This window comes from Melanostigma gelatinosum (genome assembly GCF_949748355.1).
Source record: "Melanostigma gelatinosum genome assembly, chromosome: 4".
NCBI lineage: Eukaryota > Metazoa > Chordata > Actinopteri > Perciformes > Zoarcidae > Melanostigma > Melanostigma gelatinosum.
Window position 1 is genome coordinate 5,861,282 of NC_136637.1, and position 16,876 is coordinate 5,878,157.

General features: G+C 42.0%; 1 protein-coding gene across 1 annotated transcript in view; it reads right to left on the minus strand.

Moving 5' to 3' along the window:
- The window catches only part of lpp (LIM domain containing preferred translocation partner in lipoma), a 129,768-nt gene that overhangs the window by 63,702 nt on the left and 49,190 nt on the right, over window positions 1–16,876 (minus strand). The window contains exons 5-6 of the mRNA XM_079266716.1: window positions 6,297–6,400; window positions 3,343–3,465 (exon numbers count right to left, since the gene is read on the minus strand). Coding sequence (XP_079122842.1) covers window positions 3,343–3,465; window positions 6,297–6,400 — 227 coding nt within the window. The remainder of the gene's footprint in view (window positions 1–3,342; window positions 3,466–6,296; window positions 6,401–16,876) is intronic.

The window sequence follows — 16,876 nt, forward strand, 5'->3', positions numbered from 1 at the left end:
TATTTTTTCTAAATATAAAAAGATAAAGTTTCTCACCAACACTACATTCTACGAGATCACATGTGAACACATCATGATAAAGTTAGAATTTACCTTCGCCCAATACTCATTTTCACTGAGCAGAGCCTGAACGCATCATAATGTAAGTGAATGTAACCATTGTTCGTTCTCCATTAGCCACGTTACCAGCTCTCCTCCGGTCAATTTCAACACCGATTGGTTTTTACAATGGAACATTATCAGAGCGGCGACTAGAAAAGCATCAATGGCGTCCGGATCGCATATTTTACTGAATATTGGTGAATAACAATGTCAATAAAACTGAATTTTCCACGGTTCCGCCAACACAAGTTGGAAAGTGTTGGGCCCATCTTGACTACTATTTCTGGTGTTCTGAAGAATCTGGTGTTTGAGTTTGAAACTAGGTGTGCCTCTGTGCACATTTCCTCCCAGGTATTCTTTGGTATGATGTTGTTCATTTCCGCCTCCCATCTCTGCTTTATCTGTAGGGAATTATGTAGATTGACAGATAGAAATATGTTACATAGTTTACTTATTCTTTCCTTATCTTCGTTCCCCATCTGTATTTCTATTAAAAACCTTTCTAGAGGCGTACGTTTCACACACTTTCCCCACTCTTTGCGTGTGGTTAGAAAAGTTCTCAAGCCCAAAAGCTGTCTGTATTTTGTTCCACATTCTAAGAGTGATCTTAGTCCACTTTGCCAGTTCTTTGATGGGCGCATCTAAAAAAGGCAAAATTTGTAAGGGCTCTGGGCAGAAGTTTTTCTCAATATTAAGCCAGCGATTGTATGTGCTATTCTGAATCCACGCTATCAAAGGTTTCAGTTGTGCAGCCCAGAAGTAATATTTGAAGTTTGGAAGTTTAAGGCCTCCACTCAGCTTAGATAGCTGTAAGGTTTTAAGTCTAATTCTAGGACGCTTTTTTTGCCAGATAAATTTGGGAATTATTTCATCCAGGTTATCAAAAATTGGTTTTGGTAGCATCTGAAATAAGTAGACAATTCTGGGCAGAACATTCATGCGAATACTTTCAAGAGGACGAGCAGGGACAGAGGGAGCGTAGACCATCGTTCCAGGTCACTATCAATGCACCAAATGATTTTACTATAATTAGCCTCGTACGTTCTGTAGGGATGGGGGGGGGGGGGGGTTTGGAGTTTTACACTTCTTGAGATGTTACCGTTGATATCCACAGCCTCTGTGTTTTCCACAGTTTCCTTCTATCCTGAGTAGCATCCATACTGTGAGATGATATTCAAACCTTTTTGAAAAAGTGTTGCAATTGTCGCAAATTTGCAGCGCTGCCTGTATGAATAGTTTTGACGAGAAAGGACCTGAACTTAACCAAGTTCTCCATCAACGGGAAACGTGCACAGACACTTGTGGGCAGCTGGTCCATGCAGACTGTGAACCCAAGAGCACAATGTCCGTATTCTACTGCCAAACCGCTCAATGTCAAAACGCCACTTCACCATATTTTATGAGCACATAATGGTACGTTATTACAATATGCCGTTTAACACCAGCATCCGTGAACACACTGACTTCCCACAACACAAGCCATCCACAAATCACCAGATCATATTTTACTTACTTGCCTGCAGTGTGTATCATTTCACATTTCTTTGTCGCCCCGTATCCGCTATGTTTCCCCCGCGTGGTGCAATCATTTTCACTTTGTGTGTGGTACACCCATGCTGCTCCCTCTAACCAGGGAGCCAGGAGTCGCTAAGCCAAGAGGACAAAAGCAATTGCAACCGACAGTCTTTTGTCTGTCTTTGTCACGCTGCACACTTCCCTCCAAAATACCATGTTTCAAGTGTCATATTCCACAAAGGTAGATCTAACATGCAAAAAAAGGAGTATATTCACAGATGTGCTAAAAAGTGCCATGAAAGTAGTTGAACTAGTTTGATTGTGTTTTCCCTCCACATTAAAGTCACTATCTGTCATAATAGGTTAGCGGATGTATATGTGTGCATCTCGTCTGTATCTAAATGAACAGCTCTGTCAATAATTGATCACCTTAAATCTGTTTTCAGCCTCACATATTCATCCCTTCATAAATAAATAAAACAGACATGGTAAGTACACGGGAAATAACCCACAGAATAAGAATTAAGAATATTTTGGACAAGAATATAGCTCACTAGTGGTGAAAGCCACGTCTGCAGGCCGAACAGACAACCTTTCAGGTATTACACTATAGCTCGAACATCTCACTCAGATATGATCTGCACGCCGTTAAAAGCCCCTCTGAGCACTTCCTACACCAAACACAATTGGTTCGGTTTTTTTATCCGCCTGTCCTACATTTATTGTGTGTCAAACAATTTAGTGAACTGCCCAAGGCTTTGACTTTTTGAAGTTGCTCTTAATACCGTTTAATATCAACTGATGATATAGGTCAAGACACATTTTTTCATCGGTGCAAAACATTCTTAAAAGATGCAACATATGGGTCTGTTTCCTGCAGGAACCTAATTTGATAAAGTAATTTAGTTTCAATCGTGTAAAATGATTCAGTCTGTACTTTTGTACAGTTATGAATTCTAGCTGTGGTCTTTTAGCGCACTTAATCATAACTACCAGTTACCCTCCTTGAAAGTACAACTGGTTGAGTCTTAACAGTGTGGTGTAAATTTACAGGGTTGTTTTTGTTTCGTTATGTAAAATATTAAAGGGGTACTCGGGTCACTTAGTTTTTCCCTTTAATTAAGTTCAGGGTTTGTGGGAGCTTTTTTCTTTTTCAAATGTTCAAAAGGGCAGCAAAAGAGGCTAATATATGCTAACTTTTAGCCCCTAGTATAAGCCACACCCTCAAAACCCTGCATCCTACATTTCCCATAGTGCAACTTGATAGCATCTTCATTACACCCTGCTTGCCACATGAACACCTACATCTTTCAAACTCTACACAGCCCGGTTGTAATGCAGTTTTCCCCTTTTAAGATTTGAAGTAACCCTGATGACGTCACTGTGACATCATCGGTTTTTATTAGTTTTTATAAAACTTGAAAAAGCTCCCTCTGGAGCCACAAAGAACACTACGTTCAACTGTTTTCACAGATGCAATAGCGCTGGTCATGACCAGTTCATTAAACTGCATGTGTACGATCAGTGGACTGGACCTTTAATGTGAAGGGTAGCCCGAAACTACAGCTGTCCGTTGAATGAACAGTACCATATTCCCCCACAGACGCAGAGAATGCAAATACTCAAGAACAACATCGTACTCAAATCCAGTACTTGAGTTAATGTACATAGCTACTGACTGTCGCTGTGTGTATTTGTCTGAGCGGGTGTGACGGTGCGTCCTACTTGTGCGATGCGTGGCTTGTAGGGCGAGCTGCTCTCCAGGTCGGCCAGGATGCTGGTGAGGGAGTCGATCTCTGCATCCAGACTGGAGCGCCTCTCCTGCAGGGTCTTCTCTGGTCCTCTCATCTGTGAGCAAACAGTGAGCGAAATGACCAACTATGTCACTGTGCGTGGTTGCGATCACAAGATAATCATCAGTGAGGAGTAATTCCACTGACCCGGAGACATTCTCTTGTGGATTAGTCTAGAGTTCATGCTTCACCTTGACCTGACACAAGCCTTTGGAAAGCCACACATCAATGGCAGAGACTTCTCTCTGGGAGAAATGCAACGCATTGTCTGTTCATAAAGCAGAGCACTATTCACCTCCTGCTTTTCAGCACACTTGGATTTACAGTATTTCACTTTTCATGCATTATTCATCACAATCTCATCCAGCAGTATTTCAAACAAAAAGGTCAATTTTCTTTTTTTTCTTTTTCTTTTTTAAGAATTAAAGTCAGATATTTTTCTATTCCATATTTTAAACATGTGCCCTGTAAAAGATGAGAATTGCTTTGTTTTTTATTTGACTGGTTTATTACCAGATGAAGCTTGAAAGCGTCAGAAACAGGATCACTCCAGCAGTCTGAGACCTCGCTGATTTATTCATACAGTTCCACCGCAGAGCAAACGCAACTTCAGCATATTACAAAAAAAGAAAGAGACAAAATATAATAAAAAATGTTGCACAAAAATCTGCAGCTAAGTATCTAAAATGATCTGACCGTTAGTGACACCCGGTTTTCTACAAAAATTCCCGGGAATTTCTCCGCGGAATGACAGATATATTTTTAGTCCTCTGAACTATGCTGCAATTGCAAGAAGACTTCTTGCAATTGCCTGCGGGGGCTTTTTGAGTTGGCTGGATCAGTGACTGCTTCTTATTCTAATGTTATGTGTTTGGATTACCTGTCACAATCTATTACAGGCAGGGCTTGCCTCCATTTGGAGCAGAGCTGTTGCTGCTTAAAAACATCTAAGGCTATCATGAGCAGGGGGGGGGGGGGGTAAACAAAGCAAAACACTAATGGCTCGTCTCAAATCAACAAAAGAAGAATAAGAGAAAATAACTTATTTAACGGGGAATAACGAGGGGGATGAAAGGAAACATTGCGGTCTTTGTGATGTGTTGGAATTCGCCGTGTAGGGCTTCGTAATGTGGACAACAGCCGCGATGAGGACTAGCTGCTTCTGTCTTCCTCTCTCCTGCTGAAGGATTCGACATCAGCTCGTCACTATCCAGACCTCTGTCTGTCTTTAGGGCGATAAAGGAATACTTCTCCTTTCTTCTGAGGAAATACCATTTAAACGTATTCCTTCAGTGTGTGAGATTTGTCTGCCGGGGCACGGAGAGGAAGATACAAAGACATTTTGATTGATATCTATCCCCCCTCTTTTTCTCTGCAGTTAAAAGACTTCTGCTCTGGCTACAGGGCACGTAATTAAGATACCAGTGGCGTATGAAGGAATTCAGTTGCATGGCCAGCCGATGTGACAGGAGAAGAAAAGTCAGAGATGAAAAACACTAAAGCACTTTTAAAACTAATTAAGCACTTCATTTCTTTGTACGTCTACTGCCGGTGCTGTTCAGAAGGAGATGGCAGATACAGCAGTGGTAAAAAGGGAACGACACGATTATCTCTTATTATCATGTCTACTTCATCACTGCTGTGCTGTGAACACACAAATGTAAACTTTTCAGAAAAACAGCCTCAATTTCATCATCCAATAGGTTTTTTTAATTGATTCTTTTTGGGCTTCTGCTTCCCTGCTTCCAACGAGAGTGACATGAGACAAAATCCTCCCTTGTTTTGTGCAAAAATGAATTCCAAAGTTCAGCTGAAGCTCATATGAGGCTGCAGCGGTCTGATGGACTTCTTCACACATGGTGTTAGTGGTTCCCCGGATTATTGTGGTGCTGAGCGACAGTAGAGGGGGGGGGGGAATCAAATGAAAGTAGAAGTTTGTGCTAAAATAGAGCAACTTTGGAAGATATGCACTCACCCACAGTTAGGTAATAATAACTGAGTTTAGGCAACAGATCTGGTATTAGAGAAGTGACACTAGCAGGGCTTTAGTATAACCATTGAGTTTTTGTTTGTACTAAAAATGATCTGTGGCTTCATAAAATACTCAATGGCAGAAAGGATTTTTGGAGTCAAATTTTGCAAAGATTTCTAATACGTACAATTTTGTTGACGGCTTATTTCATTTCTAACTGCTCAGCTGATCCTAAATGTGTTGAGTGAAAGCAGGGAATTCATAATGTAACTGTCGTTGGGCTGCACCTTTTAAATGAAATGGCATACCTATGAGCGATATTTTACATTGAGGCCATAACACCCCATGAAGACACATAGTGCTAATCCCCAGTCTACAGGTATGTACACAGTTTGGGTGGGAAGAGACGGTACATTTGCATAACTTATTTAAATCCACTCTGTCTCTACACAGGAAGAATTCGTTTAGGATAAGAAACATGGTCGGATCAAGAAAAGAGGGGGCTTGAGGGGGATGGGGGGCTGAACGAAGGAATGTGAAGCACTTGGAGGGTTTTCGCAGCATGGGTCAAGTGCTGAGCGTGTCGGTCAGATCGCAGGGGCCAGATATCCCCGGGGAGGGAACTAACGCCTATGGGTATTATAACCAGGCTCCACCAATAGGTGTCAGCCTTCCATGCTTCCTGCACTGAAGAAAGCCGGCTTGTGTGTGGGTCCTTCTGGCTCCAGGCAGCATCTGGAGCTGGACGTCTCTGCAGTTGGCTGCTGCTCAAATGAACAGGCAGGCAGTAGTTGTGGTTTTTGCTGTACTGAGTGCAGAGCTCGGGGCCGTCTTTTACTTTCCGTGACGACTCTTCGAGAGTTCCTGACAACCGAGATGAAATTGAATGCAATAACACATCCCCCCCCCCTCACCTGATAATCGCAGGAGTTCATCGGTGGAGGAGACGGGAAGGAACCAGGGGGTGCTGAGAAACCGGTTGACGCTTCGGCAGGTGGTGGAGGTGGGGGGTAGTCCGCTGGGATGGACACACACGCAGAAACACACACACACACACACACACACACACACACACACACACACACCAAGAGGAACAAAAACAGCTTATTAAATACTTCCCCTTTTGTCATGTATTTCAAACCGTCACAATTCTAAAAGAGCAGACGTTGCGCCACTGAATTAACGCACAATTAACTCGTTTATATTCTCAATAACCAGTGTGGCGGGTGCAGAAAACAACAATAAATTTGACTTATGAATCACACAAAAAAAAGTTTTCAAAAATGTGTATGAATCTGTGGGTGAATATGTGAGTCGACAACAAATAAAGAACACGCCAGTGAGTGGGTAAAGTGCAAGTGTCTTTTACAGATGTACTTAGGATGTGGGCCATAGCCACAACTGCTTGGATTTCACAACATAATGCATCAGATTAAAGCTGCTACATTCAAAATGTTCTTGTATTAACGATTGATCAAATGGCTGCGCAGTATGAAAGTGAATCATCACCAGACTCTGCAGTTCCTCTTGTAGCCTCTTTCAGCTCTTTATTTTGGTTTTCACGGTTCACAACGTTGCTCTTTTGTTTCACTCTCACCGCACTCCTCGGCGGTTGCTTTCAGATAAAAAGCTCCATTGTACACAACCTGCTCAGCACCTGATGGCGTGGATGCCTTCCGCTTCCGGCGCTTCTTAAGGGGAACCAAAATAAACAGATTTTACAGGAATTTAACTGCAATAAATGGATCAAAGGGATGCCGAGATAACTACATGATAAAGCCGATTTGTCAAAAGTCTGAATTCATGCTTTGTCAGGTCTGTCCGCAAGACAACAAGCAAACAACTTTGCGTCCGGTCTGTGTACAAATATGAGCCGCTATCGTAGAGCTCTGGGTACCCGGAGACGGCTTAAATAATGTCGTCATCCATTTCTGATTCAATAATGTCAGGACGCCAAAACGTCCCGATTCCGATACAGATACCGAGTACCAATCAGATACCAGAGTTAAATGAATAAGCTGTATATCTCTTTGTATCGCTATCTGTGCATACTAGAAACACTCGTGATCTGATTGATCATGATTATGACCTGAGAATTTAAGGGACTCTGAAGTTACTCCGAGTTAGATATTTAAAACTCAGTAAATAAAGACGTCCGTATTTATCCTCCAGTTGTCTGAACGATATAATGCACCATTTCTTGAATCCATCTATACAATATTCTGAGAAATTAGGATTATTCATCATAACTTCTCTTGAACTATAAAATCCAAGACATTCGAAAGAGGATCTGCAGTTATTCCAAAAGGGAGACAGGTGGCAAATGAGACGGAGAAACGGAGCCTCGTCATCCCTCGCCAACGGACTGACACACATAATTGTAGAAATTTGGTTCACTAAGAAGTACTAATGTGGGGCGAGCACGTGTTTCTTGTCCCGCAGATTGGAAATGTAAATGCTGTGTTACAGACGGGTTGGGCTAGGTGTTTGTTCTGCCAGAGCAGGTGGAAACGAGCCAAATGTGTCGTTCTAAAGTCCACGCTAATCCAAGGATTGCATCCAACCACATGTTTTGGACCGGATAAGGAGTTACGTGCCAAATGAAATTGTGATTTGGCTCCTCTTTGGCGCAGGACTCACGACTGAATCATTTGACCATGTACTTCTAAGTACCAAACCAGACATGAGCTTTGCAAATTAAAGGCTTTTATGAGACGTAATAGGAATTTGTTCCAACGCTAAGACTTTGATGAGTCCTGTTCATGAATTCCATTTGCTTTCCATGGCTTTTATCTGTTTTCATTAGAATCTAATTGATGTCATCAATGTAGTTTATCCAAGGCAGCTGACCAAATTAATTAAGCGTGTTTTTTTTAGTTGCCTTGACAAAACAGCCCAAAGAAGGAGAGAAAAAAAAAAAGAAGACAGAGTGATAACGCTGCATGGTTAAAATTGGACACATGTCTGCGTCTTGAGCTTTACCGCATTTCAGAAATTGTGAGCATTGCATTAAAACATTCCCTCCGGGTGCTCGAGGGCCTCCGTGTGAATTGTTTATATAATAACCTTGTGGCCTCCGCTAAAACTCCAGAGTGTAACAGCTCCTCTAAACCCACGGGAGAGGAAATAAAATATGCCGCTCGACAACAAGTTCTCTGCCCCCGTCCTCCCTCCCCACCTCGCTCCGGCACAGATCCTCTCTGCCACAACATGTGAGTCACTTGTAACTCGTGGCTTACGGAGAATTAAAACATTAACTTTCATGTACGTTTCCTCCAGAACATCAGAGATGTTTTGGATTTCTCATTTCAGGAAACACGGGGTTGTAAATGTTACAGAGAAGCATGTTTCATTGAAAAGGTCTTAAGAGGTCTGAACGTGGAACAGTGGAAAGAGAGACTTGGATAGAACAGGAGTTCCAGCATATAACGGTGCTTTAATAGAAGCCTTTCCCATCAAGATGAGACCGTACAGGGAGGAGCGTCGCTTACAATGCGCCGGTCAATTTATAGATTTCTATCGATGTCTTCTTTCAGACGAGTGGAACGAAAACATCCAAGACACACATGAGGCCTTATTTGCATATTTAAACATAACATTTCAGAAAACTTAAAAATAATCGTCTTCATGTAAGTAATCAACTGATGGAAGTTTCATGGTGGTATCCAATTAGTTTATTCTTTTAAATACGTACACTAAACCTTCCCGTTTCACTCCTATCTATATCCTGAAGGTCTTTCTACTGAGGGGTTCGTTCATATGTCATTCATAACCTGATTTATAGAATATTTCATTCCTAAAAGTGTGTGTTTGCACTGGTTTGTGTGGTTTATTTTAATGTCTGTTAACATAATGTTCTAGTTTTTATGGAGTGAAACAAAGATATATCCCAAATCCCCCTCTATGAACCTGGCTTTATCCAATGTTCATATTTTGTGTCTGTAAATTCAGGCAAATTACCACATATTTAATAATATAATGCACCATTTGCATACAATTTCAGAAACATTGTAATACAAAAAAAATGTTTCAACGTAAGTAATCAAGGCGAGTTACACGGTGATATCTCATAGTGACTGTTTTTAACCCTTAAATCTGGAGTGTCTACTTAAGTGGCATGTAATGTTAAAGCTCATTCAAACAATGTAATGTTCTTCTATAAAAGGAACTGTCTGACTTTGAAAATACATCACTGGTGGCCAGAAGATCTTTATATCTACATTTAAATAATAATTAGAAGTGCTAAAAGGGTGGAAGCCGTCTCTTCAGCGCTGTTGGACCTCAAATGGCCAGAGAGCAGTTGAGACCCTCCCTTAGAACACAACTCACACTGGAGATGTGTACAAAGGTAAATAGCTGTAACTGAACAATCATCACACCCAAAAAGCAATTAAAGTTGCCCTGCGGAGTGTTCTTGCAAACAAACAATATTTACCAAAATACACTTGCACATTGCACAGCTTCTCTCCGAGCTACCGCGTGCTTGTACGGGGTGGGGGGGGTGGGGGGGGGCACTGATAACATTACTCAATAGCACTACTAGTGGTCAAAATGTCCACAGAGTGCCTTTAATTATTCATTTCATGCTTTTGTTTGTGATTGATGTTTTTGAAAATAAAAAAAGGAGACTTACAAACGGGTCCAAAAACAAGAGCGAGATAAGGAATGTGAGGCAAGAGGAGAGAAACTAAGAGTTCGATCTGGATCCACACTGAATCACAACACTAACCACAACTCAAAACATGCTGGTGGTTTTAAATATTAAGAAATGGGTAAAAATCGGTTAAATACTCTACTTACTGAAAACACTTGTATTTTTAACTACAACAAAAATACAATTTGCAAAACAAACACTTTTTAGAAGTCATCTTCCCACTTCTCTTTCTCTTCTGCAGGAACTGAAAAAGATGACCTTTATTCATAAGTTAGGGCGAAACGGATGCAGAATAGATACACACAAGAAAGAAAGAATGAAAACACGTCTGTTTCAAACCAACCAGTACCAGACGCTGCAAGAACCCTCACTGGCTTCCCACCAATACACACAACCAGCCCAGACAGAGGGCCTGAAAACAAGCCTGGCTCTCTGCTGTAGTCCGAGCATCATCCCGTCCGTCTGCCTCACCCGATACTTCTGCTGCTTCTAATGGATCTGAAATCAACACGTGGTTGAGCTGTCGAGCACTTTCCGTTCTGAAGTGCCGCGTGGTGCTCGCCGCGTCGTGTTACGCCTGAAAGCGGCGTGAGCGCGGCGGAGCGAGAGCGGCCTCTGTGCCGTGAATGAAGCCGGCTCCATTTGTGACAATCGGGAGCTGGAAGCTCCAGAGCGAGCGCTAATGACAGAAGCAGCGGGAAGACTGACTTAATGGGACAACTTCCCCCGTCTTTATTGAGCAATTGCTTTTAAGCAGCTTCATTGTGAACAAGGAATCCTAATCAGTGATTAAAGTTATTGGAGAGGACGTAAGAGGCGTAATTGGTTATCGGGATCCAGAGCATTGCTGAGGGGAAGATGAACGGGTGGGCGACGGATCCAGCTGTGAAACCGAGACGAATATTAAACTTTGTCTCTCAAGCAAGTGACACGTTTATAAACACTTCCAGTGCAGCGTATGACTAATGGCTGCCAGCTTTGAGGGCAACGTCTATGAGGAGACGCGTTGACACTATGGATTTTGTTGCAAAAGAGAAATACCACCAGAGAATAGTTGTACTGCTCTTTGTTGAGGATTAGCGTATTCTGTGGGGGCTGAAGGTTGAGCATATGTTTATAGCTTTACATATGTACAATGTTATCAGAGTTACACGTGTATAAGCGCTGGCCATCTGGTCTTTAACGACTTAGGACAAAGCCCAGCACGACCGACTTTCACATAACGCAGCCGGCGTTGCGGTGGAGGAAAGTGTTCGTAAGAGAAGGAGCAGTGGAGAAGTGACTGTTTGTCCCATCGCTGTAAAGTTTATTTATGTATTTTTTTGAATATAAATCATCTCCCACGATCTGAACTTGAGTCATTGCAGAACGCTTGAGTCACTGGTGTTTGAAATGTTAAAAACTTCCACAGTACTTGATTACATTTATATTCGCATGGAACCCTAAATCGGTTTTCAAAATAAAATAAAATCACACTTTATCCAGCAGCAAAATAAATCTTTCATCCCCTGCAGACACAACGGACAAAGTCAGTGGCGGCTGGTGGAACATGTTCTAGGTCGGGCCATCCTGTCAATTTCAGCAAACATCCCAGTATGATTGAATGCAAAAAAAAAGTAAGTATCAAACACGCATTATTACTTGGCAGTTAAATATTTAACATGTATTCCAACACGAAAACAATCAGTAAATAACACTTATATAATATAATATAACATGTTCATTTATTGAGATGCCCCTATGGACCTTGTTATAGGAGGTAAAGATCAGGAGAAGTAAACATGAAGTGTAATTATGAATACTGATGTTAAATTAAGCTATGATGAGTTTTCACTGTTAATTTAACATCTCTATTACATGCTGATGCCTCCATGACCAAGTTAAGCAGATGAGACTGAGGACAGCTATGTAGAAGAAAAGATGTTCACTTTGTCTAATATGTAGCTTGACAGAGTTCTCATGTGTGTCCTGGTGTTCTCATGTTTCCTTACCTCCTCATCCCTCACTCCCTACCCTGGTGTTCTCATGTTTCCTTACCTCCTCATCCCTCACTCCCGTAACTGTCCGTGCTGGATCCGTCCCCGTTGTTTAAAAAACCGAAATAAATGATTAGCATGACGTCATCCAGCTAGCCAAACCTGTCTGTGTACAGCTAGTACAGAAGCTCCGCATGTACTGCTTCCCTTTCCCGCGAGTCTGCTGTCTGATTGTGAGGTCAGGCTGATCTGATATCAGCTCTTTGGCTGCAGAATCTCCGCCAAAGTTCTCCTCTCAAACGGGTCTTGGAGGAGGAGAGCTCGCGCTGGCGCGGGCGCCTGTAGAGACTTCTCCTGACGAGAACGCGCAGCGAGGGGGGCCTGATCGTTCTGGCCCCACGCTGAATCTATTTGAGGGTGCTGATTGGCTAAATTGTATGTCACTCATTTATATCTTCAATCAGTAATTGGCTGAACTGCTTCATAGACCCGCCTCTTTTGGGCCAAAACGATCAGGCCCCCCAAGCTGCGCGTTCTCAGAGTGTCGTGCACACAGACAGAGAGCACGAGCAGGAAAAGCATATATTTTGCGCAGATATCATACTTTACACACATTACTGGGTACATTCCATAGTTCAAAAACACAAATATTGACAATTTGCATAATTTATGATTATTATTATTTTTTTTGTGTGGCTCATGGTGGGGCCATGCCCCATGGGCCTCTATTGACCAGCCGCCACTGGACAAAGTGTTTTAAGTCCGGGGTGTCGGCTCGCGTGCTTCATCTCCACACACCCCGCTCCAAATGCGCTGCGGCGGAGGTTGAGCGCATTGTTTTGACGTAATTACGGAGCCGTTTTATTCCAGCTTCCGCTGGAGAAGAGCAGCTGAGCCCTGCTCTTAATTAGCATGATACGCATATAAGAGTGATTTGTGACTTCATTGGGTTTAGAGAGGGATTGGAGCTCTTTGGAGATATACTTGTTTTTAAGTGTAAAGAGGCAGACCCAAATTGGCTTCTGCTGCTCTGAGGAGAATTCCCACGGGAGGAGAAATTCAGATGAGGAACAATAGACGGATTATGTCTCTGTATGAAAGCGGAGAAACAAATGCAGAGGATAGGTGAGAGCTGGCCCTTTTCTTTCTCCCCCATCTTAAAGCTCAAAAACATCCACCAGGCTGAACAATTAGTGCCTCAAAATGTGATGAGAGGAAGGTTCACCGATGAGCGAAAGCGTGATTCATCAAAGACGGAGAGGGTGAGCTAAGCTTCTTCTGTCATTTCTTTGAAACAAAACGGGAGAGGGAGAAACACCGGTCAAATGTCACGACACACAGTCACTGCTGCGTAAACCTGTCCAAGCTGAGCATCTCCTGTAAACCTACAGTAGCTCTATGAGTGGGTTACCTTCAACTGTATCTCATGGCTTCATGAGCTACTGAAATGAAACCTGAGAGGATCTCCCGTGCTAACAAGTTCCACAGAGTGAATATCACGGTGATATTCAAACTTCATTTAATGTATTAGGTGATCTCTTGGATGGAGAACTCTTGTCATTCGGCTTGTTAACCGTACCAAATAACAAATAGCTCAAGACTGGAGGAAGAAACTGTTAATGCAGTGATGTGATTTAGTACCAAGTATTTAATGAATACAGTAGAGAAGAGAGAGGCCAATCAAACCGGTTGGTTGGGTCACATATATTGCAACAGGTGACAAGAAATATACTATTTTTGTTATTGTATTATTTTTGTAATTACTGTATTCTTTAATTTTCATATATCAACATCAGTATCGGCCCTCAACACACCCTGTGTATGTATATTTATATAATTTAGATAAGATAATCCTTTATTCGTCCCTCAGTGGGGAAATTACAGGATTACAGCAGCATTGCTCACAAGTAATAAAATAAAAGATAAAATCAAGTAATATCATAAACTAAACAGTAAACAGTAAAACAGTAATAAAAAATAGTTATACATTTTTTTTTTTTTTATGTATTACAAAATATGTAACATGTATACCAGAGTGGTTCACGCAGTCAAGACCACTTGCTCCGGTGAGCAAATGACTTTTTGAAATCTTCCTCAGCATTCAAACGTCCTTTGACATGTAGACAACACTTTGAAAGGACAGACAGGATATGAAGACAAATATTTTCACGATGCTGCAACGCTTCTTATAGAGTAGAGATTTAGAGAAGCGAAACGTCTCATTCTGGCTGCATTACCTAACAATAGATGTAATAAAACAGACACACAGTTCCACACTGTAAAAGAAAAAAAAGAAAGTATTTTCTGAAAACAAAAAAACTTGAACTTTGAAACAAAGATTCAAAGACTAACTTTGCGGCACACTGCAGACTAAACACAAGTTACGGTGTGTGTTCTACTTAGATAAAAGTGGCCTTTGTGTCGCCTCAGAGCGTGAGCCGGTGGGCTCTGTGGGGACACCGACACACTCATTGGTGGATTTCCTGTAAATTCTCATGGCGACACCCATGAGGGACTCTGACATAACAACCGGTAGTCAGTTTGCCTCTGGCCAGTGAAGCAGGGAGGAATAAAAACAGCTTATGCACATGTTTGACACTTTTGAACTGCTGTGAGCAAACAATTAGCGGGTTTCTGGTAACTTCAGCGTGTGAAGTTTGATCAAAAGCAACACTTCTCGGATGTCTTTCAACTTTCACAAAAATGTATCAAGCTTCATAAATAACAGCGGACATCATGAGGCAAAGCCCCGCGTTGGCGTCACAATGTATACAGGCAGCGGCTTGAGAGATCTCTCAATACATCGATTGTAATGTCATGTACATGTAAAGGGCAACAGAAAACACAAAAGAGAAAGTGACTCTCCAGTCGGTTTCATGGACACCACCTCTGTCCTCGACATCACGTTCTCATGCGGAGATGGAAAACACTGAAACGGAGAAGTCCCAGAGATCAGAGCAGACTCCAACTCGTCACCGACATGTGTTGATCTATGAAAACAGCTGCACACAAATGCAACGGAACCTGTGCAATACATTTCCCCCAGCACTGTACACCGATACTAGAGCAGTATCTATGGTCCCCCATGGGACCTTGTCTTGGTTTGATCCTGGTTTGTGCCATGAATCAACACGTGATGTTCGTCAATTTAAAAGATAATTTTGTCAAGAAACTTTGTCATAGATTTGTCGTAGTACCAGTTAGTTATTAGTTACCATTCCGGTCGCCTAAAAATGTCTTGTTCCGAGTTCGGTTGTTTTGAGCGATACTTTCAGGCGATGGATTTAACCCGTTAGAAGCAGTCATGTGTAGCCGATCTAAATTTCACCAGTCCTGGATGGATATTAAAGAAGGAGGAACACACGATGGTACAATAATTCACTCCTGTGTTATGGCTTCTTCTCACACCTTCCACTGCCTTGCCAATATCCTTTGTCTTATTAAACAAAAAAAAGAAGAATTTTGGTTCCATGTCCTGTCATCTATTCTTGCATTAGTTTTCCTGATCTTTTAGGTTTTTGCCGTGGTATCGTTTCAGTATCGAGATACTTCAGGCATTTTAAACAACATTACCCAGAATACATTTCCTTTCCAATAAAATCAAAAAAGTTGTCACGTAAAGAGTAAGCAAAAGACAAAAGATTTCAAGCCAGACTAGTAAATAGCACAATGCACAGGTGCTCCTGTTGTCTCCTCCATCTGCCAATAACACCAAGCCTTTGTTTGAACTACATCCAAAGCTTGATGGCATAAAATGACACTGCAACCAAACTGAGCCTCACCTGCAACTAGCTAGAAAGCTAGTTTTTATTGCAGCGTTATTGCATTACCTCGTACAGTTGTTCATATTTTGTCCACCTCTCCTACAGAGGGCTGCAGAGCTGCTGCTGCTGATCATCATCGCACAACCATCACCAGTGTACTTTTTCCTAAAACTTAAACAGAAAAAGTTAAAATGCTGCAGCAAAGAATGTGCGGAGCGCCGACTTCTCTGTGCAAAAAGCAATCACGACTGACCTTCCTGCAGCTAATGCACCGTCTGAGATCAACTTAAACCCTGAAATCTGTTGCAAGGAGTTGTGAGTGAAGGGTCACTGTCTGAGACATATATGTCATGCACTTCCTCCTGCTGGGAGGGCTTTAATCAGAACAAGTTCAACCTATATAAAAAAACATCGGCGGGCCGGCCTCGCTAACCGCTCACCGCCCCGTCTGCTTCTTTTGTCCGCACAACAAACGATCCTCCGACGGCTCATTCCAGCCCGACACCGGCCCCCGCTGCACAAAGGGCCGGCGAGGCGCTGTGCCTAATTGACTTGTCCCTAATTTTTATGCTAATCCTCAATTTTTTTACATCAGACGCTCCCCACGTTTGATATAAAAGAAAATAAATAAACAGAGAGAGAGAGAGACCCAGATAATCTTCTCCCGTAAAGACGTCTTATCCTTTGACAAGTGGAGATGTCTGCAGATGGCTTTGCATATTTGCGTGTTCAAAATGCTGACAACAACTAATCACCAGTGTCATTATCAAATGTTAATGTTTTCATGAAAAATATTGCTGTGGCCCAAAAGGCAGAAGACTTTACCGCTTGAATTGTCACTACAACACGCTGCAAATGTTACATATCTGCAAAAAAGATAATGTCAATTCATTCCTGGCAACAGCTGCAAGGACTTTAAAACAGATATTAATTGGTGCTTCCTCCATATTTTCCCCCTTCAACTGAATCTGTATAATGAAGACAAAATTCAGAGCAATGCCCAGTTTATGTAATTACTGTCACAGTCAATGTGAACATGGTGAGAGATAACAGAAGACAATAATAGAGGGAAGAGAACAGTGAGATTAGGTCACTGAGGT